General features: G+C 39.4%; 1 protein-coding gene across 1 annotated transcript in view; it reads left to right on the forward strand.

The window, feature by feature from the left end:
* ABCA15 (ATP binding cassette subfamily A member 15) overlaps window positions 1-17052 on the forward strand; it is a 178540-nt gene extending 161488 nt beyond the window's left edge. The window contains exons 25-31 of the mRNA XM_028841598.2: window positions 542-667; window positions 901-1095; window positions 10357-10544; window positions 11199-11369; window positions 11797-11978; window positions 16317-16390; window positions 16788-17052. Of these exons, the coding sequence (XP_028697431.2) occupies window positions 542-667; window positions 901-1095; window positions 10357-10544; window positions 11199-11369; window positions 11797-11978; window positions 16317-16390; window positions 16788-16928 (1077 nt within the window). The 3' untranslated portion in view covers window positions 16929-17052. The remainder of the gene's footprint in view (window positions 1-541; window positions 668-900; window positions 1096-10356; window positions 10545-11198; window positions 11370-11796; window positions 11979-16316; window positions 16391-16787) is intronic.
* Window positions 17053-22117: the final 5065 nt, after the last annotated feature.

Here is a 22117-nt window from a genome sequence, read left to right on the forward strand (position 1 = left end):
AGCATTAATATCTGCAACATTTATCTTGAAAACATAGACCGTGGGGTCCAGTGAGTTTCTTAGGAAAAGTCCTTTTAAATCTTGCTGAACTTCTTAGCTCCCATTCCCTTCAAAGGGCACTTATCATTACAAACTCATTACTGTTATGTTTAAAAGCTTTTTTACTCTCTTGAGATGATTTTCTTCTTAAGGATCCAGGTGATAAAATCGTTTTTCTGTTTTAAATGCTTTAAGTTGTCTTTCAAAGTATTAAAGTACACATCGTAGCATGTTAATTCATAGTCTCTCTACCATCGGAGTACCTTTTTCCTCTCCTCTGGTCCTCACTCTTCTTTCTCTAGTGAATTATTCATTACTCACAACTTATCAAATTATACGTGAGCGCTGAAGTGCTATTCAAGAAGTCTCTTAGAAATGACTCAAACTTTCTGTTTTAACATCTTTTAATATTATCCCTCAATTTAGCTTTTATGAAGCCACCCAGGCTAAAACAGATGCCTAAAGGGTATCTGCCTCTATAATTTTTGTTTTGAAAATACAGGAGATAGTGTCCAAGGAATTATCTGGGCAATCTGAAGATGAAGATGTACAAAACGAAAGAAAGAGAATCCTGGAGCAGCCTCAGGAGTTGCTGGATTCTATAGTACTTGTTAAAGAACTCATAAAGGTAATATAATTCAATGGCTAACATACACTGGCTTCATTTCTACTTACAAGTGTGCCACTGGTGCCAAGGGCTCACTGTGGTTCTTTGGGCTCTATATGTATTCTCCCAGTAGAACAGAAGAGTTATCATGAAACTGTCTCAAGTAGTGATCCATAGGGGTCTGAGATATTACTAATTGTACTTTACCTATAAGTATTCTTTACTGAATTGTGTTTCCTGGATTTTTTTTTAAGATATATTTTAAGTGCCCAGCCATTCTGGCTGTAAAAAATATCTCCCTTGCAATCCAAAAGGGGGAGTGCTTTGGATTGCTTGGATTCAATGGAGCTGGAAAAACAACTACTTTCCAAATTTTGACTGGGGAAGCGAGCCCTACCTCTGGAGATGTGTTGATTGATGGCTTTAGCATCACAAAAGATATCCTACAGGTAAGAGGCTGTTACAGTCTAAGATGTGAGAAGCATAATGAATGACTCAGGTTCAGGTAACAGGTAGATGGCTAGGGAAGGGAGATGGGAAATATGGTATGTATTGATATTTATTTTGTTGATGCCGTCAATGGGTTCTGGAGAGGGAAATAAACTTTTGAAGAGTGAAGCAGTAAGAGCAGAATCTAAAACAAGAGTGTCTTCTGTGTTCTTTGTTAAAGTAAAAGGCAAGTTCTTTCAACATTACATCTAACATATGCCAGACAAGGTATGGTAAAGGTGTAAGAATGGTAAGGCTAGGCAGAAGGAGAAGATGACCTGCAATTCAGTTGCACCTGAGGCCTTGCTCCGTCTTACTGAGAGCTCTGCAGCAAGATGGCCTTTCACAAGTCCCCCAGGTAAAGCAAGGTCACTAGCCTTTGTATCTCTGCATCTGCCAGTCATTGGCCACACATGCCACCTGGAAGAGAGGGTGTAACCTTGGAAAGAAGCTAAGTGTGGGGAGAATTTCAAGAATAGGAGAATTAGCAAATGTGTCAAACGCCAGGAAGACTAAGGCAAGGTAAAGCCTGGATAATGTACATTGGCTTTAGTAAGCAGAACTTCATTGATGGGGTTGGCAAGAGCAATTGCACTAGGGTTAAGTAGGTGGTAGTAACAAGAGCGTGAATAGTGAATTCATTTTTCCTCACTTCATCACATCAGCCACTATCACCATAGAAGTAGGAAAATGGAGTTGGCAGAGTCTGCATCCTGCGGGATAAACAGTAGTCTAGTTTATTAGTCCGTTCTCATCCTGATAATAAAGACATACCCGAGACTGGGTAATTTATAAAGGAAAGAGATTCAATTGACTCACAGTTTCACATGACTGGGGAGGCCTCACAATCACGGAGGAAGGCAAATGAGGAGCAAAGTCATGTCTCACATGGCGACAGGCAAGAAAGCTTGTGCAGGGGAACTCTCATTAAAACCATCAGATCTCATGAGATGTATTCACTATCACAAGAACAACACAGGAAAGGCCTGCCCCTGTGATTCAATTACCTCCCACCGAGTCCCTCCCATGACAAGTGGGAGTTATGGGAGCTACAATTCAAGATGAGATTTGGGTGGGGACACAGCCAAACCATATCATCTGGTAACCAGAAGTGGAGCTAAAAATGTGGATTATACTTTGAAGAAAGTTAGCTGTGAGGCAAAATGAAGAATGAAAATTCATCCAGATTTGTGATAAGGACAGAAAATATTTCATAGGGTGAATAACTCAAGCACATTTATACTAGAAGGGGAGGAGTTAAAGAAACAGAGGAGGGAGTGATACATGATGGCAGGAGGTGATCTGTTCCTGCCAGGTGGTGCTTGCAAAAAAGTCGGGGGACATGAGGTATCCCCTAACTATCTTTGTTCATACCATTTGTCCCCTTGGGGAACATAAGGGTGGCATAAAACAGTCCAGTCTCCTGACTGTGAGTAATGGAGAAAAAGTTTAAGTGAATCTGGTACCAAGGAGCAAAAGCTAAATTGTGAACTAAAAAGACAGTTAATACAAAATGTCATATTTTAAAAAAGAACAGGCATATGGGCAAAATGTCAGCCTTTTGCAAGGACTGATTCAAAGTTCAGTAAATCTGAGGGAACTCTTTCAAGCCTCAGAGAATCTCTCCAAGTTTGCTATTCTAAAACATTTATCATATTTTATGTAACAGATGGTAATATTTTCATTTATTCAGACCTTAAAAAATTTTACATTGTCTTTCTATTGTGGTAAAAATGCATAATATAAAAATTGAAAAATGCATAATATAAAAAAGTTCATCTTCATAACTTTTTCCTTAAATTAAATATCTCTACTCATTAAACAACAACTCCTCATCCTTTCATTTACTGCTTTGAATTTGACTATACTAGGTACCTCATGTAAGTAGAGTCATATACTATTTTCCTTGTATATCTGATATACTTCACCTAGCACAATACCTTCAAGGTTCACCTATGTATTTGAATTTCATTCAGTTTGGCTGGGCACGGTGGCTCATGCCTGTAATCCCAGCACTTTGAGAGGCCAAGGTGGGCGGATCACTTGAGGTCAAGAGTTTAAGACTAGGCTGGCCAACATGGTGAAACCCCATCTCTACTAAAAAGACTAAAATTAGCCAGGTGTGGTGGTGTGTGCCTATAATCCCAACTATTTGAGAGGCTGAGGCAGGAGAATTGCTTGAAGCAAGGAGGTAAAAGTTACAGTGAGCCCAGCCTGGGCAACAAGAGCGAAACTCTGTCTCAAAAAAAAAAAAAATTCATTCAGTTTTATGGCTGATAATATTCCTTTGTATGAGTATACAACATTTTGCTTTTCCATTCATCCATTTATGATACATTTGGGTTGTTTGTACCTTTTGGCTCTTGCGAATAATGCATCAACATTGATACACAAATATCTGAGCCCCTGCTATTATCTGGGATACATACCTATAGGTGGAATGCAGAATCATATAGTAATTCTATGATTATTTTCATAAGAACTTCTATACTGTATTCCACAGCAGCTGCGTCATTTTACATTCCTACCAGCAATGCACAAGAGTTCCAATTTATCCACGTAATCACTAACTCTTCTTAATTTTTGTTTTAATAGTAGCCATCCTAATGACTGTGAGGTGGTATCCCCTTGTAGTTTTGATTTGCATTTCCCTAACAATTAGTGATATTGGGCATTTTTTTCGTGTGCTTACTGGCCATTTGTATATCTTCTTGGAGAAGTGCCTATATTAATCATTTGCATGATTTTAAGTTGTGTTGTTTGGTTTCAGTTGCTGTTGAACTGGAGGAATCCTTTATATATTCTGGATATTAATTCATACATGATTTGTAAATATTTTTTCCCATTACATATAACATATGCCAGACAAGGTGCTATAAGGGTGTAAGGATGGCAAGACTGGGCAGAAGGAGAAGATGACCTGCAATTCAGTTGCACCTGAGGCCTTGCTCCATTTTACTGAGAGCTCTGCAGCAAGATGACCTTTCACAAGTCCCGCAATTGAAACAAGGTTGCTAGCCTTTGTATCTCTGCATCTACCAGTCATTGGCTGCACATGCCACCTGGAAGAGAGGGTGTAACCTGAGAAAGAAGCTTTTTCTGCCTTTTCTGGTATCCTTTGGTGCACACATGTTTTAATATGAAGTTCATTTTATCTAATTTTTCTTTTGTTGCCTGTGATTTTGGTGTCCTATCCACAAAATTATTGTCAAATTCGATGTCATGAAGTTTTTCCTCTATTTTTTTTCTAAGAGCTTTAGAAGTTTAACTAACATGTTTAGGTCTTTGATCCATTTTGAGTTTATTGTGGTATATAGTGCAAGGGAAGGATCCAACATCAATCTTATTCATGTGAATATCCAGTTTTCTCAACATCGTTTGTTGAAAAGTCTGTCCTTTGTCTATTGAATGGTCTTGGCACCCATGTGTGATTAATCGATCATTTCCTGAGGATTTATTTCTGGATCTCTGTTCTCTTTTACGGATCTGTATGTGTGTACTTATGCCACACAGTTTTTCATTACTGAAACTTTTCAGTAAGTTTTGAATTTATAAAGTATGAGTCCTCTAATTTCATCCTTCCTTTCAAAAGATTGTTTTGGCCATTTGGGTCCCGGAAGGTACTACATGAATTTTAGGATGCATTTTTCTACTTCTGCAAAAAAAAAAAAAAAGAAAAGAAAAAAAAAGGTTATCAGGATTTTGATAGAAACTGCATTGAATCTGGAGATTATTTGTGACAACAATAGTAAGTTTCTCAATCCATGAATATGGGATGTATTCCTATTTATTTATGTCTTCTTTAATTTTTCAGCAATTTTTATAGTTTTCAGTGTAAGAGACTTTTAACTTATTGGTTAAGTCTATTCCTATGCATTTTACTCTTTTTGATGCTATATAAATTGAATTGTTTTCTTAATTTCCTTTTGGGGAGTTTTATTGTTAGCGTATAGAAATGTAACTGATTTTTTAAAAGAAAAAAAATAGATCAATCTATTAATTTCCCTATACCTTGCACAATATGAACAGAACAGATGCATAAAAATTCAAGAAAAATTAAGAGGAAAATAATAAATCCAGAGAAGAGATAAGTCTATAGAAAAACTCACTTTGATTAACTTGGAAAGTGCCACAACATTACCACTAAGCTTCTTAGAATCTATATTAACTGTGAGATCTGGCTTCATATCAAATGCAACTATCTTTTCCAAATAGAAGTCAGGGTCCAAGCATCCTGACTGAGTGAATATTCAGGGATATAAAACTGGATCATGGTTATAATTTGCTAGGATGCTGCCTTTTTTGTCATTGTTGTTGTATTGTCATTCTCTGCCTGGAGAAAAAAAAATGGGATGGTTGCTATAGTGTTTATAGTAGAGTCAGGAGACAGATGACTTGGTCTCCAGCACCATCGAGTTATGGGAGGATAGGGAAAAAGAACTCCTAGTCAGGGTTATGAAGGTATTACATAGAAGGCCATATTGGTGACCAAACTAGTTCAAATCTATGCATATCAGTCAAATTTGTGCTTGATATTTTGTGGTTTTTCCCACTCAGAGACATGCTGAGCAGCAACTATGGCTCATGGGATATTGGCAGATCTCATTTTAAATACAGGGGTGGCACTCCTTTTTTAAATGTAGAAGTAGCAAGGTCTATGTGAATTAGTCACTTTTTCATGGTGCCAGAGTCCATGGAAACTTGACTTACATCCAGGAATCACACAGCTGGTTTCCATGTTTATTTTTGTTTCTTTGTTTTTTAATGTAAGCATTTATAGTTTGTATGGCTCCCAGTTCCCCTGTTTTCTATCTTTGTCCTGACTGAGAAAACAGAGTGCCTTGACCAAACTGAGTTGCTGTTCAAGGCCAGCTTTATGCCTTCTCCTACAGGCTTGGACACAAGCCAGGGCCTGGAAGGTGCCAAGGAACATTCCAAGACACTGATGAAGTTCTTTAAGTTGTTGCCCAAAACTGAAAGGTCAAACATCTTGCTAAACACATAGAAAGTAGCCCTGGCCCTGAGCCAAATTCTTTAAACACTCTGTAAACCAACTCCCTCCTTATAGCCATACCCAGGTAGAACATCTTTTTTGCTATCCATCACAAGGACACCACAACTCTCATATGTAAATTTTCCTAACAAATGTTTTGGACGGTTATCTAGGGCTTCTTTCTTTGGAATCCCAATTGGCTCTACCTCAGGGTGATGTGGGGCAGTCCACTATAAGAACTCCTCAGCCACCACTTTTGGGGCAACACTGACCATTGGCTCCAAGGACAGAACATAGCTATAAATTTCCCCCTGAACACTGCTTTTGCTGGGCCTCATGAGTTTTTGTGTAGTGTTTTCTTTGTTTTCACTCATCTCTAAGCATTTTCTAAATTCTCTTATGATTTCTTCATTTAGCCATTGATTGTTTAAGAGTGTGTAGTTTAATTTCTGCAAATTTGTGAATTTTCCAGGTTTTTTCCTGTTAATGATACCTAAATTCATCCAATTATGGTTGGAAAAGGTGGTTTATCTTTTCAAATCTACTGAGATTTAATTTATAGCCTAAAATATGGTTCATCCTGGAAGATGTCCCATGTGCACGTAAAAAGAGTGTGTACTCTGTTTTTTGTTGATTAGTGTTCTGCATATGTTAGTTAGATCTAATTGGTTTATTGTGTTATTTAAGGTGTCTATATCCTTATTGATCTTCTGTCTGGTTGTTCTATTCATTAATGAGAGTAGGATATTAAAATATCCAACTATTATTATAGAATTGTTTCTTTAATTCTTCTATTTTGAGGATCTGCTATTAGATGTGTAAATGTTTTTACTTTTTACATCTCCATTCTGAATTGAACCTTTTATTAATATGTAATATTCTTTGCTTCTTCTAAATTTTCTTGATTTAAGGTCCATTTTATCTGATATTAGTGTAGCCACCCTTATACCCCATTTGATTACTAAATGCATGAAATATCTTTTTTTCCATCCTTTCATTTTCAGTCTACTTATGTCTTTGGATCTAAAGTGAGTCTCCTGGAGATGGCATCTAGTTGAATCATTTTTTTTTTAAATTCGTTCTGCCAATCTCTGTCTTTTGATTGGAGAGTTTAATGTATTTATATTTAAAGTACTTATAAGGAGAAACTTATTCCATCATTTTGCTATTTTTTCTGTATGCCTTATAGCTTTTATATCCCCAATTTCCTGCATTACTGGTTTTTTTTTTTTTTTTTTTTTTTTTGAGATTGAGTCTCACTCTGTCACCCAGGCTGGAGTACTGTGGCACAATCTCAGCTCATTGTAACCTCCGCCTCCTGGGTTCTAATGATTCTTCTGCCTCAGCTTTCAGAGTAGCTGAGATTACAGGCTGATGCCAGCATACCAGGCTAATTGTTTTTTCCTATATTTTTAGTAAGAGATAGATTTCACCATATTGGCCAGGCTGGTCTCGAACTCCTGACCTCAAGTGATCCACCTGTCTCAGCCTCCCAAAGTGCTGAGATTACAGATGTGAGCCACCATGCCCAGCCAGCATTACTATTTTCCTTTGCATTTAGTTGATTTTTTTGTAGTAAAACATTTAAATTCCTTTCTCATTTTCTTTTGTAAATATTCTGTAACTATTTTCTTTGTAGTTATCAGACAGTACATTTAATATACTAATGTTATACTAATTTGAATTTATATCAACTTAACTTCAGTAACATAAAAAACTCTGCTCCTTTACAGCTCCATCACCACCCCTTTCAGTTGCTGATGTCACAAAATTACATCTTTATACACTATGTGCCCAAAACATAATTATTTTAAATGCATTAAAATTTTAAATTACGTAGAAAACAAAATGTAAAGTAACAAACTTTTGTTATGATACTATTAGCTTTTATAATTCCCTATGTATTTACCTTTATTGAGATCTTTACTTCTTATGGCATTAACTTATTGTCCAGTGTCTTTTCATTTCACCTTGTAGGACTTCCTTGAGCATTTCCTACAGGACAGGTCTATTGACAACAAACTCCATCAACTTTCATTTATCTGATAATGTCTTAATTTCTTCTTCACTCTTGAAATAGTTTTACCAGATGCAAGATTCTTGTTTGACAGTTTTCTTCTTCTAACAGTTTTGAGGGTGGATGGGGAAAGGCTTTTCTTCTGGTTCAGCCCATTGCCTCTGGTTGCTGAAGTTTCTGATATCTGCTGATAATCTTGAGAGATTTTTTTTTTTTAACGTGATCCATGGCTTCTGTCTTCCTGATTTCAAGATTCTCTCTCTGGCTTTGGCTTTTGCCAAATTTATAATAACATGTCTTGGTGTGGGTCTCTTTGAGTTCATTTTACTTAGAGTTCATTGGGCTCCTGGATGTTTCTATTAATCAAATTTGGAAAGTTTTCAATCATTATTTCTTCAAATTATCTCTCTGCCCTTTTCTTTCTTCTCCTTCTTGAATACCACAGTGTATACATTAGTCCACTTGATGGTATTCCAAAGGTCCCTTAGGCTCTGTTTACATTTCTTTGATCTTTTTTCTTTTTTTCTTTTTTTGATCTTTTTTCTTTCTGTTCCTCGGACTAAATAATTGCCATTGTCCTACAGTAAAGTTAATTAATTGTTTCTTCTGCCTATTCAAACATGACTTTTTTTTTTTTTTTTTTTTTTTTTTTTTTTTGAGATGGAGTCTTGCTCTGTCGCCCAGGCTGGCATGCCGTGGTGCAATCTCGGCTCACTGCAGGCTTTGCCTCCCGGGTTCACACCATTCTCCTGCCTCAGCCTCTCGAGTAGCTGGTACTACAGGTGCCCGCCACCACACCTGGCTAATTTTTTGTATTTTTAGTAGAGACAGGATTTCACCATGTTAGCCAGAATGGTCTAGATCTCCTGACCTCATGATCCACCTGCCTTGGCCTCCCAAAGTGCTGGGATTACAGGCGTGAGCCACCACGCCCAGCCTCAAACATGACTTTCAATCCTACTAGTTAATACTTTATTTCAGTTATTATACTTTTCCACTCTAGAATTTTTTTTTCCTTTTAAAGTTTCTCCCTCTTATTGATATTTCCATTTTGTTTGTACATCATTTTCTTGACTTCCTCCACATCTCCATTTAGTTTTTAAAGCATCGTTAAGACAATATTTTAAGGTATTTTTGTAGTATATCTGCCTTCATGTCTTTTTCAGTACAATTTCCATTCATTTTTTTTTCCTTTCATCCTTTGATGGGTCATACTTTCCTGTTTCCCTCTATGATTCTGAGTTTTATTAAAAACTGGACATTTGACTCTAATAAAGTAGTAATTCTGGAAATTATATTTTCCTCATTCTCCTAGGTTTGCTGCTGTTTGTTACTTTTTATTTATTGTTTTTGTTTTTTGGATTGCTGTCTCTGTGCTTAGGATCAGCCTGGGGTGTGAAAATAAGTTCTTCTCAGGCATTTTCTGAGCCTGTGTCTTTCCCTGAGCATGTGTGGTTACTTTATAATTTTATTTATAATGCAGTTGTGTTTTAATGCCCTAATACTTAATGTATGAATCCCAAAAGAGGAAAATGAGAAAAATGAAGGGTGGTGTGTAAAGGGAGCTAGTCTTTTAAAGCCCCTGTCACTTCAAACAGAGGGGCAGGGTCTCGTGCCATGCCAGGAGTTTAGGGGGCATGAATAGTTTGGAAACACTGTAAATTAATTAGTAATTTAATTTAATTTAATTTAATTTGATAGCCTTTTCTCTGGCTCTTAGGCTATGTGCACCTCAGTGTAAATCAACAGAAGGGTTTGACTAATTGGTAAAGCAACATTTATTGCAATCTCTGGTTTGGGGATGAATGCGGAAAGGCTTTGCTTCTGGTTCAGCCTTACTCTGGAACAAGATATACATATGGCTCTACAGGTTAAACAAAGCCAAAACATCATGGTGGCCATGCTCCTTGGAGTTCCTGATTAATGAGAAGAGCATCTCATATTCTAATAATCCTCCAAATTGTGTGGCTCTAGAATTTTATTTCTAACTTCTTTATCCCCAAGATCATTAAAACTGAATTATGGAAGCTATTATCCCAATGTCCTACAACAGGTCTGACAGCTATAATTGTGTAGCCCTTTAGGAAAAAAATAATCTTGGTAGGACTCTTAGAAGCATGGCTTGGAGGACTGCAGGTTTGCCATCTCATCCATGGATGTGTAGTGGGGTGGATGACTTGGCTGTTTACTCAAGGCAATTTTTGTTATTAGGTAAGGTCAAGAATTGGCTACTGTCCTCAATTTGATGCCTTGCTGGAATATATGACTGCTCAGGAAATAATGATTATGTATGCCAGAATATGGGGAGTCTCTGAGCCCCAGATTAAGCTGTATGTGAACAAATGGTTGAATTCACTGGAACTGGAGTCTCATGCTGACAGGCTTATCAGCACCTACAGGTGAGTCACTATGCTACCGCTCTTTTCTGTTGATGCTGCTAACATTGAGGTGCTTCCTTTTGTTCTTGCTGTTTGAAATGAAGCTTACAGCTCCACCTAAGCTCCGCTTCCCACAATTACCTACTTGTGAAACTATCTAATGTTCTGCTAGGCTTCAGATGCCAGTAATAAGGCAAATCAATACAGTTCTACATCTTCTCTTTGCAGAGATGAAACGCAAAGTCTTGGTTCTATTTGAACTATATCCTCTGAACCTCAAAAAAAGGAGTGTCTTCTCTTTCTAGGGTCCCTATAGTTCTTTGTCTACCAAGTAAGGAGGAATGTAGGCCCTTTGAATTATGATGTGATTTATATGACTTGGAAACTGTAACACTCTAAGAACATGGGTAAATAAATGCCACTGATAATGCTGCCAAAATTTATTACATAAAAGTCACTCCTCTATATCTCAAATTTAAATGAATTGATATACACATCTGTAATTGGGCCTGCTACCTAATCAAAGTCACATATAATCAGCATTGCGGACATCCATGTTAAGTGTTTGCTGGGACGCTCAGCATTTGGGAAATTTGTACTAACTCTTTCCTATACATAACTGATATGTATAGCCATTTCTTCTCTCACTTTTTCTGTCCTTCTTTGGCCATGAAGTGAAGGAAACAAACGTAGGCTGAGTACTGCTATTGCCCTAATGGGAAGGTCTTCAATCATCTTCCTGGATGAGCCATCAACTGGCATGGACCCAGTAGCCCGACGCCTGCTCTGGAACATAGTGACAAAGACACGCGAAAGTGGAAAAGCCATCGTTATAACCTCCCACAGGTGTGGCTCACTGGGAGGCTTGGTTGAGGGCTAGCGAGAGAGTTGTAGTGGCTGTAAGAGGGAATTATTTAGGCCCAGTGGATAATATTGGACAGTAAACTTGCCTGAGTACGTTAGTTCCTCATTAGGAATTAGGATTCATGTTAATCCTAATAAATCAAATGACTAAAAATCCTCACTGAGTTTAACAAAAAAAGTGAGGAAAAGACAGGACTTCAGAAGATGCTCTATTTGAAAATTGGGCACTATGTTCTTTTTCATTTGAAAAATTCCCACTTCCCATCGACGAGTTTTATGATTGGAAAAATACAACTTCTGATTGAAAATAGGGTCGCAAAATTCTGGCTCTGATTGAACTACACAGTGTCCTCCAAAAGAGAACTTTTTACTTTTACCCTTACAACATTCTGCCCTTTTGTTTTGCAAGTATGGAGGAATGTGATGCGCTCTGTACCAGTCTAGCCATCATGGTGCAAGGGAAGTTCATGTGCTTGGGCAGCCCTCAGCATCTCAAGAACAAGTTTGGCAACATTTACATCCTCAAGGTCAAGGTCAAGACTAAAGATAAATTAGAGGATTTTAAACGTTTTGTTACAACAACATTTCCAGGTAAATTAAGTTGCGCTACCTTTGTCAGAAATATATTACATCGGCCCGGTGCAGTGGTTCACGCCTGTAATCCCAGCACTTTGGGAGGCTGAGGCGGGCAGGTCACTTGAGCTCAGGAGTTTGAGAAATGTGTTAAATCATGTTTGTTGTTCTCACCATCCATGTGATTTATGTCTTCAATAGCAGTTTTCTGTGAGTTATTGATAGGTATTGATTTTCTATAATGTTCCTTTGGCAACGTTTGATACTATAAGTCTCTTGTGGCAGATTATGCTAAGTTTCACAAAAAACAGAGGTTCTCACAAACTCTTACATCACCTAACAAGGCAGTTTTATGTTTATAAATTAGTTGGGTGCAGTAGCTCACGCCTGTACTTCCAGCAACTTGGTAGGCTAAGTCCAGAGAACTGCTTGAGCCCCAGGGTTTAGGCTGCAATTAGCTATGATTGTGCTGTTGCACTCCAGTCTGGGTGACAGAGCAAGACCCCATCTCTAAAAAAATAATGATAATAAATAAAAACTAAAAATAAATTATATACCCAAAGTCCTATTTTAGCATAATTCTCAATTAGTTTCACAGATTATTCATGTCAAATTTTAAGGTGTTTTCCTTCACACTACAAATGCAACTTTATGCTTTTACTGTCTCAGCTAGGATATGGTATTGAAATGCAAATAAGAACGTTGCCAAAGGAACATTATAGAAAATCAATACCTATCAATAACTCACAGAAAATTGGTATTGAAGACATAAATCATATGAATGGTGAGAACAACAAATACAATTTAACACATTTCTCAAGAACATATTTCTCTCCTTTCAAGAGGAGTTTGGTTTCTGAGTGCTGTTTCTTCATGCTAAATTCAGTAGGCACCTCTCTGCCTACATGGAACAGTACAAGTGAGACCATCCATTTCGATCTGTCTCTTATCTCTCTTTCCTTAACCTAAAGTGTGGGCAATGGCAAGGCTTTTAATAATTCTGGCTTTTCATCTTAGTTTCCACTTTAGTAGGCTGAGCAAAATACCACAGAAGTTCCTGTTGTGTGTTAGGCTAAGGGGTTGAAAATTTGTCTCCTAGGCAATGGAAAATAGCAAAATTGATTACACAGTAAGAATGAAAATCAGGGTCAGGTACAGTGGCTCATGCTTGTAATCCCAGCACTTTGGGAGGCTGAAGTGGGTGGATTACCTGAGGTCAGGAGTTCAAGACCAGCCTGGTCAACATGATGAATCCCCATATCCATTAAAAATACAAAAATTAGCTGTACATGACGGCGTGCACCTGTGGTCTCAGCTACTCAGGAGGCTGAGGCAGGAGAATTACTTGAACCGGAGAGGTGTAGGTTCCAGTGAGCAGAGGTCATGCCATTGCACTTTAGCCTGGGTGACAGAGAGAGACTTCATCTCAAAAAAGCAAAAAGAAAAGAAAATCAGAAAACAGATATGAAATGGATGGTCAAGCATATGTGAAGAACGAGCTGTGTGGAAAAATTATCACCCCAGTGTTGGTCATAGTGTTGATGGTGTGCCCTTGACACATGTAGATGGATATGTCCATTAAGAAGTTGAATATTCACTTATGCGTTTGTGTGGCAAATATTTTTGAGGACTTATTGTGTCAGAGTTTGATTTGATGTGATCAATAAATCACTTTAAGAAAGCTCCATAGGCTAAGGCACGGTGGCTCACAGCTGTAATCCCAGCACTTTGGAAGGCCAAGGCGGGCGGATCACAAGGTTAGGAATTTGAGACCAGCCTGGCCAATATGGTGAAACCCCATCTCTACTAAAAATAGAAAAATTAGCCAGGCATGGTGGCAGGTGCCTGTAATCCCAGCTACTCGGGAGGCTGAGGGAGGAGAATCGCTTGAACCCGGAAGGTGGAGGTTGTGGTGAGCTGAGATCGCGCCACTGGACTCCAGCCTGGGCAACAGAGTGAGACTCCATCTTAAAAACAAAATCAAAAAGCTCTGCACACTTCAGGATAATACAGAAAAACAATTCAACAAAATCAGGTAAACAATAAATTACCCAGACTAGTAACTTAATAGAAACATTGAAATTTCTTCTTAAAAAATCAAACAGAAATCATGGATATGTAATATACAGTGAATAAAATGAAGAATGCAGTAGAAAGCATTAACAGCAGAATTTATCAAGCAGAGAAAACTATCTCAACTCAAATAGGCTTTTTGAAAATATACAGTTAGACAATTAAAAGAAAAATTAAGAGGAATGAAGAAAGCTCATGAGATTTATAGAACAGCATCAAAAGAGCCAGTATTTACATTATTAGAGTTTGTGAGGAAGAAGAAAAAACAAATTGTTAGATTATTTAAAGAAATAAAAGCAGAAGATTTTCCAAATATTAAGAAAAACATAAATATCCAGGTACAAGAGGGTCACATATCTGCATTCGGATTCGATACAAACAAGGCTACATCAAGACATTATAATTAAATGGTCAAAAATCAAGCACAAAGAGAGGATCCTGAAAGCAGCAAGAGAAAAAACAAAAGCAAATAACATATAAGGGAGATTCCATAAGGCTAGCTGCAGATTTCGCAGCAGGGACCTCATGGGCAAGGAGAGAGTGGGATGACATGTTCAAATTACTGAAGAGAAAAAAACCTGCCAACCAAGATACTGTATCCAATACTATGTTGAATAAGAGTAGTAAGAGAGGACATACTTGTTCTTGTGCCAGCTTTCAAGGGGAATGCTTCCAGCTTTTGCCCATTCAGTATGATATTGGTGGTGGGCTTGTCATATATGGCTCTTATGAGTTTGAGGTATGTCCCTTCAGTATCTAGTGTATTGAAAATTTTTAACCTGAAGGGATGTTGAATTTTATCGAAGGCCTTTTCTGCATCTATTGAGTTAATCATGTGGTTTTTGTCTTTAGTTCTGTTTATGTGATGAATCACATTTATTGATTTGCATATGTTGAACCAGCCTTGCATCCCGGGGATGAAGCCAACTTGATCGTGGTGGACAAGCTTTTTGATGTGTGGGTGGATTCGGTTTGCTTATTTTATTGAGGATTTTTGCGCTGATTTTCATCGAGGCCTGAAGTTTTCTTTTTTGTTGTATCTCTGTCCAGTTTTGGTATCAGGATGATGCTGGCCTCATAGAATGAGTTAGGGAGGAGTCCCTCCTTTGGTCACCAGCCTACATGTACCTGTAGGAGGTAGCTGGAGACCTCTGTTGGAAGGTTTCACTCAGTCAGGAAGAAAGGGATCAGGGACCCACCCAAAGCAGCAGTCTGGCTGCTTTTTGGTATAGCAGGTGTGCTGTGTTGTGGGGGACCTTTCCTTGTTTGGACTGCCTGTATTCTTCAAAGCTGACAGGCTGAAGTGGCTGAGTTGACCAAACCACAGAGATGGCAGCTGCCCCTCCCCCAGGAACTTGGACCCATCTCAGGGAGACTCCAACTCACTGCCATTGGTTGGCTGGGATTCCAAGCCAGTAGGTCTTAACTTGTGATGTGATGTGGAAGTGGGGCCTGCAGAATGTACTGCTTGGCTCCCTGGATTCAGCTTACTTCCTAGGGATATGTACAGATGGACCTCCCACCTTGCCAAGGATCCCAAGGCTGGAGTATATAAAACTCCTGGGTCTCTGTGTATACCTGAGTGGATGCTCTGTCAAGACTTCACAGAGCTCTGTGTATCAGACCCAAGGCCCTGGTGGTCTGGGCTCATAAGGGGATCTCTTGAGCTGTGGGTTACAAAGACCCATGGGAAAAGCATGGTTTCCTGGGCAGGGTCTCACAATCACTCGGTGCTTCTCTTGGCTAGAGGTGGGGGTTCCTTTGGCTCCATGGGGCTCCTTGGTGGGCCATCTCCACCCCGTGCTCTTCCTTGTTCTCCATGGGTTGAGTTTTTAGCCAAGTTGGTCCCAATGTGAGAATCTGGATATGTCAGCTGAAGGTGCTAAATTCACTCACTCCTCTCCATTCTTCTCCGTGAGTACTGTGAACCACAGCCACTTCTAATAGGCTGTCTTGGATTGGGTCCCTCTGCAAACATAAGACTTTTAGAAGGCTCAGATTTTTCATATTGGGCATGTCAGCTGATAATTTATTGTACCTCAAATCCTGCCTTCAATACTTGCTATGAACTCCATATAATAAGATGATTTCATGAGGAATAAATCTGCTGAAAGCATTAACCATGTCATGGATACCAAAGAGAGTGGGTTAGCAGGTCATATCTCCTTTCATATTGACCTCCTCTATTCACCCCTCCACAGTATATAATTAAATGTAGTAATATTTTGGCAATTTCAAATGAAGCCTGTAAGATTATTCGCCTGTCCTATTTTCCTTTCTTAGGTAGTGTCTTAAAACATGAGAATCAAGGGATCCTTAACTACTACATTCCTAGCAAGGACAATCGCTGGGGAAAGGTGATAGTAGCAACCTTGCCCTTCTAACATTGCATGTTAAGAGAGCACTAACGATGGGGAGTATTTGGGATTCGGGAATGTGGAATGGGAACCTGGCATTGTTGGGGGAGTAGCACCATTAGGTTGCTTTTCAAACACCCCTAGAGTTCAATAGCTACAATTTCTTGTCCTGAATTCCATTATTACTCCATATCCATCAAGCAAATGGGAACAGAGAATGGCCTCCTCTCACTTTCTCAATTCTCTGTTCTTCCACCTTCTCACCTCTCCCTTCTGTACCTTCTGTCTTCCAACATACACTTGATAGGAATTGGGGGAGTGGAGGAGAGGCTCATGTGAGTTGGGGGCTGAAGGGGAGATTGCAATGGTAACTGCGTTTTTGTTGCTGTTGTTAAAGGTGTTTGGCATTTTGGAGCAAGCTAAAGAGCAATTTGATTTAGAAGACTATTCCGTCAGTCAGATCACACTGGAACAAGTCTTCCTGACCTTTGCTAACCCAGAGAAAGTATCCAGTGATGATGAAAACGAGGTGCCATGAGATTCATTTACAACCAGTGACCCTCGTGTCTTTCATAGATGACACCTGGATGCATACGGGGACCTTCCTGTGCATGTATATCTTGGTGTAAATATATTTACATAATAAAGATTTTCCCAAAGAAGAACGTTTGTCCCCTTCATTGCAGATTTAGATGAGCAACCTGTGTATCCAGCATGCTCAAATCCGAAGACATTTGGTGAAATTCCTGTTTTCTCTCCTTGAGATACGAAAGAGCAGCATTTGTCAGGGTTGGGACAGGAACCTGTTCCTGAGGGTTCTGGACATTTGAACAGAAAGATCCAGTAATGATGGAGCTGTCAGATGGAACAGCCCAAAGAACAAGAGCTTTATGTTTTAGCAGTTGAGTTATGGATAAGAAGAGCATAAGGCCTGGATCACATCAGCTTTCCCATGGATACACACACACACACACACACCACACACACATTCACACTCACACACAGGTGCAGATATACATGCACATACACATATATCTAATATAAATCATCAATGTTGGAGGGCTGAGTTGGGTTACTATTTCAGACATCCAAAATAAAGTTCATATGCTTCAGTTGAAAGAGAATTTTTGCACCAAGAACATTTGGGGTCCATGACCAGAAAAAAAAAAAGATTATTTAAAAATAATGTGTTTTCTTTTCTACCATTGTCTCCCCTCTAATAAGAAAAGAAGAAGAAATAAAGTGAAGAGGGAGGGGCACAGAGATACTTTCTTCTGATTCTTGCCTAGGCAGATACTTGGAGTCCCCCATAAATAATATGAGAAATCTAATCACCTCTTCAGGATTCATAGACAACTGAGTAGAAAACTAGGATGGTTCTTGTAGAATTGCAAGATGAAGAGAGTCTATAAGGCTGCTCTATTTTGGGGTGACTTGTTCAATGTTTTCAAATCCTTACTTGGATATTGTTGGTTATAAAGTGACATCCACCAGATGCTTACTGTTATTTTTTTTTTTTTTTTTTTTTTTTTTAGATAAAGAGGGAATTTGAGTTTGTTTCTATGAAGTGTCTAGGAGTATAAGAAGTCTCCAATTAAAACAAAATTGAATTTATAGCTCTTTCTCTGGTTCGTAGGCTATGCTCACCTGAGTGTAAATCAACAGAGGGGTTTGACTAATTGCTAAAGCAACACTCACTGCAGTCTGCAGGTTGGCGGGGTGGGGAAAGGCTTTGGTTCTGGTTCAGCCTTTATATGGACCAGCCTTTATATGGACAAGATGTTGTACAGGTTGAACAGTGCAAATACATCCATGGCGGCCATTCCCCTTGGAGTTCTTGATTAATGAGAAGACCATCTCATAATCTAGTACTCCTCCAAAATGAGTAGGCTCTGGAATTTCATTTCTAACTTCTTTATCCCCAAGATCATTAAAACTGAATTATGGAACCTACTATTCCAATGTCCTACAATAGATCTGACAGCTATAATTCTGTAGCCCTTGAGAAGAAAATATCTTGGTAGGACTCTTAGAAGTATGGCCTGGAAGACTGTAGGTTTGCCATCTTATCCATGTTGTCTGGTGGGATAGATGACTTGGGTTTTTACTTAATACAATTCTTGTAATTAGGTTAAGGTCAAGAATTGGTTATTGTCCTGAATTTGATGTCTTGCTAGAATATATGACTGCTCAGGAAATAATGACCATGTATGCCACATTATGGGGAGTCTCTGAGCCCCAGATCCAACTGTAAAGAAATGGTTGAATTCACTTGAACTGGAGCCTCATGCTGATGAGCTTATCAACACCTACAGGTGAGTCATTATGCTGCTGCACCTTTTGTTGATGCTGCTAATGTTTGAGGTGCTTCCTTTTGTCCCTGCTGTTTGAAATGAAGCCCGTAGCAACACCTAGGCTCCTTTGCCCACAGTTACTTAATTATGAAACTGTCTAATGTTCTACCAGATTTCAGATATGAGTAGTAAGGCAAATCAGTGTAGCTTCACATCTTCCTTTTGCAGAAATGAAACAATAAATCTTAGTTTTATTTGAACTGTAGCTTCTGAACCTCAAAAGCTATCAATGAAGAGAGAGTTTAGGATTGCTAAAGCAGCTAGAATTTGAAGAGCAGGGTGCTGGTAAAGAGGAAGCGAGGGCCCAGAAATTTGAATGGGGTTTGCTGTGAGTCATGAGCTGGCCTGTGCCATGTGCAAAGGGAGAAATGCTGTGAGGCCTATCAGAGAATGGCACCTGCTGGACTGAGAACTGAATGTGTTACCGGTGGAAGATAGCTGAGTTACTGGCGGTGAATCTGTGTGCAGCTGCAGCTACCTCAATTCTTGCCTCCTCAGAAGAAAGAATTCAACAGAGGGGCATAAGGCAGAAAAAGAGACCAAGGCAGGTTTCAGAGCAGGAGTGGAAGATTATTTAAAAGGCTTTAGAACAGGATAAAAAAGGAAAGGAAAGTATGCTTGAAGAGACCCAACCAGGCACCGAGGTCAAGCGCCCTGTTTAACAGTGATCCTAGTACTTTATAGGCTGGCCCCTTTCTCATGATTCTTCCCTTAGGGTGGGCTGCCCGCATGCCTGGTGCCCCCCTCACCCTTTGGAGGTGAGCACGCGCAGCGTGTTCCGGAAGTTGTCCACATGCCCATCTGAGGCTTTCTTCCCTCAGAAGTTCTAGTGGAGTAACCCTGGAAAGTCATACTCCGCCATTTTGTTTCTTAATGCACATGCCCAGGAAGTTGCTACTCCCTGGTGTCTGCATTCAATTAACACCGTTAATTTCGTGCAACAGGTGTTGACTATAAGGAAATGGCCTCTCCAATTTATCGTTTTTTTGTTTTCTTGGTTTTTTGTTTTTTGTTTTTTTGGGGGGACGGAGTTTCGCTCTTGCTGCCCAGGCTGGAGTGCGGTGGTACAATCTCGGCTCACTGCAACCTCCACCTCCTGGGTTCAAGTGATTCTCCTGCCTCAGCCTCTCGAGTAGCTGGTGCCCGCCACCATGCCCAGCTAATTTTGTATCTTTAGTAGAGACAGGGTTTCTCCATGTTGTTCAGGCAGGTCTCGAACTCCCGACCTCAGGTGATCCACCTGCCTTGGCCTCCCAAAGTGTTGGGATTACAGGTGTGAGCCACCGCACTTAGCCCAATTTATCACTTTTAGAGAGGCAATGTGATAACTGCCAAATCATCACCCGACATTCCTGGTGGGTGGGGGGAGAGCCCTCTCCTGCCCCGCTCATACCTGTCTAACTACCTGTAACAAACGTAGACCCGGAGTTTACATAGTGCAGAGAATGTCGGAATTCTTACTGAGCCACAGTAGAGACACCTTACTGAGCACCCCTTATAGTTATAACTCCAGAAAAGCCATGCCTTAGAAGTAAAGATCATGTCCTAGAATAAGATCAAAAATGTATATAGACCCACCCTAACAAAGAATAAAATAAAAGCCTGACAAAATCAAAGGGAGCATGTGAAATATACGAAAGCTGGGGAAAGACATTTACTTCTGTGAACCAAAAGTATCTGAGACAGGTCTCAATCAATGTGGAAAGTTTACATGGCCAAGGTTAAGGATCAGCGCCTGACAGCCATGTATATGCCTTTCTCCAAAGATGATTTTGAGAGCTTCAATATTTAAGGAGAAAGGATTGATATGGGTGAAAAGGAAGAAAATTTAAAATGTTAATTTCAGCTCTTTGGGAGGCCAGTCCACTGGACTGGCCTCAGGAGTTTGAGAACAGCCTGGGCAACATGGCGAAACCCCATCTCTATCAAAAATACAAAAATTAGCCAGATGTGGTGGCATGCGCCCGTGGTCCCACCTACTCGGGAGACTGAGGTGGGAGGACTGCTTGAGTTCAGGAAGTGCTGGAAGCACTCAAGCCTGAGTGACAGAGTGAGACTCTGTCTCAAAAGAAAAGGAAAAAAAAAAAATTTAAAAATGTGTGGGTAGACAAGAGACAAAGGGTTGCATCCTCTTGAATCTTTGATCAGCCTTTCACTGAATATACAATTTACATGTGAGAGGATGGGCAGAGGAATAGTCACTTATGTCATTGTCTGGCCCAGAGAATCTTCATTATTTTTACATACTATAATGTAAACAATAGGGCAGAGGAAGCAATCAGATACACATTTGTTTAAGATGGACTTTCAGTTCTGTCCTTTGTCCTGAACCTGTGAAAATAAGCTATCAGGCCTGGTGCAATGGCTCACGCCTGTAATCCCAGCACTTTGGGAGGCCAAGGTGGGCAGATTACCTGATGTCAGGAGTTCGAGACCAGCCTGGCCAACATGGTGAAACCCTGTCTCTACTAAAAATACAAAATTAGCCCGGCGTGGTGGCGCATGCCTGTAATCCCAGCTACTGAGGAGGCTGAGGTGGGAGAATCCACTTGAAACCGGAGGTGGAGGTTGCAGTGAGCTCAGATCGTGCCATTCTACTGCAGCCTGGGCGACAAGAGTGAAACTCTCTCAAAAATAAATAAATACATACATACATACATACATACATACATACATAAATATTAATTAAGCTATCAATTTACATTGCCAGGGTGAAATTCAACAGAACTGTTTTAGGGTAAAGACCTTCAGATGCACATGGAATTTCCCTGTGGGCAAATTGTGAGGGAGGTTATGTAGCTTTTTATCCTTATAGCTGTCTTATTTAGGAATAAAACGGCAGGCAGGTTTGTCTGACATCATTCCCAGCTTGAATTTTCCCTTTGGCTTAGTGATTTGGGGGTCCTGAGATTTTTTTTTTCCTTCCACACTTCCTAACTCATTTTATCTATGATAGAAAAATGCATGAATAGGGGGAATGAAAAAGTTAAAGCCAATATCACTCTGGAACATAAATGCACAAATCCTAAACAAATTAGTAGCAAATTAGGTCTAGAAATATATTAAAAGAATAAAACATCCAGACCGAGCTGGATTTATCACAGGAAGGAAAGGTTTATTTATAATTTGAATCAATCAATATAAGTTAACACAGTCTTAGAATGAAGACCAATCTGTTCACCTCAAAACATGGAAAAAATATATGTGACCAAAAACAATAATTATAGCATATTATAAATTGATGTGAACTTTCTATTTTCCTTTTTTTTCCCTGAGACAGAGTCTCACTGTGTTGCCTTGGCTAGAGTGCAGTGGCATGATCTCGGTTCACTGCAACTTACACCTCCCAGGTTCAAGCAATTCTCCCTGCCTC

This window comes from Macaca mulatta, chromosome 20 (genome assembly GCF_049350105.2).
Source record: "Macaca mulatta isolate MMU2019108-1 chromosome 20, T2T-MMU8v2.0, whole genome shotgun sequence".
Classification (NCBI taxonomy): Eukaryota; Metazoa; Chordata; class Mammalia; order Primates; family Cercopithecidae; genus Macaca; species Macaca mulatta.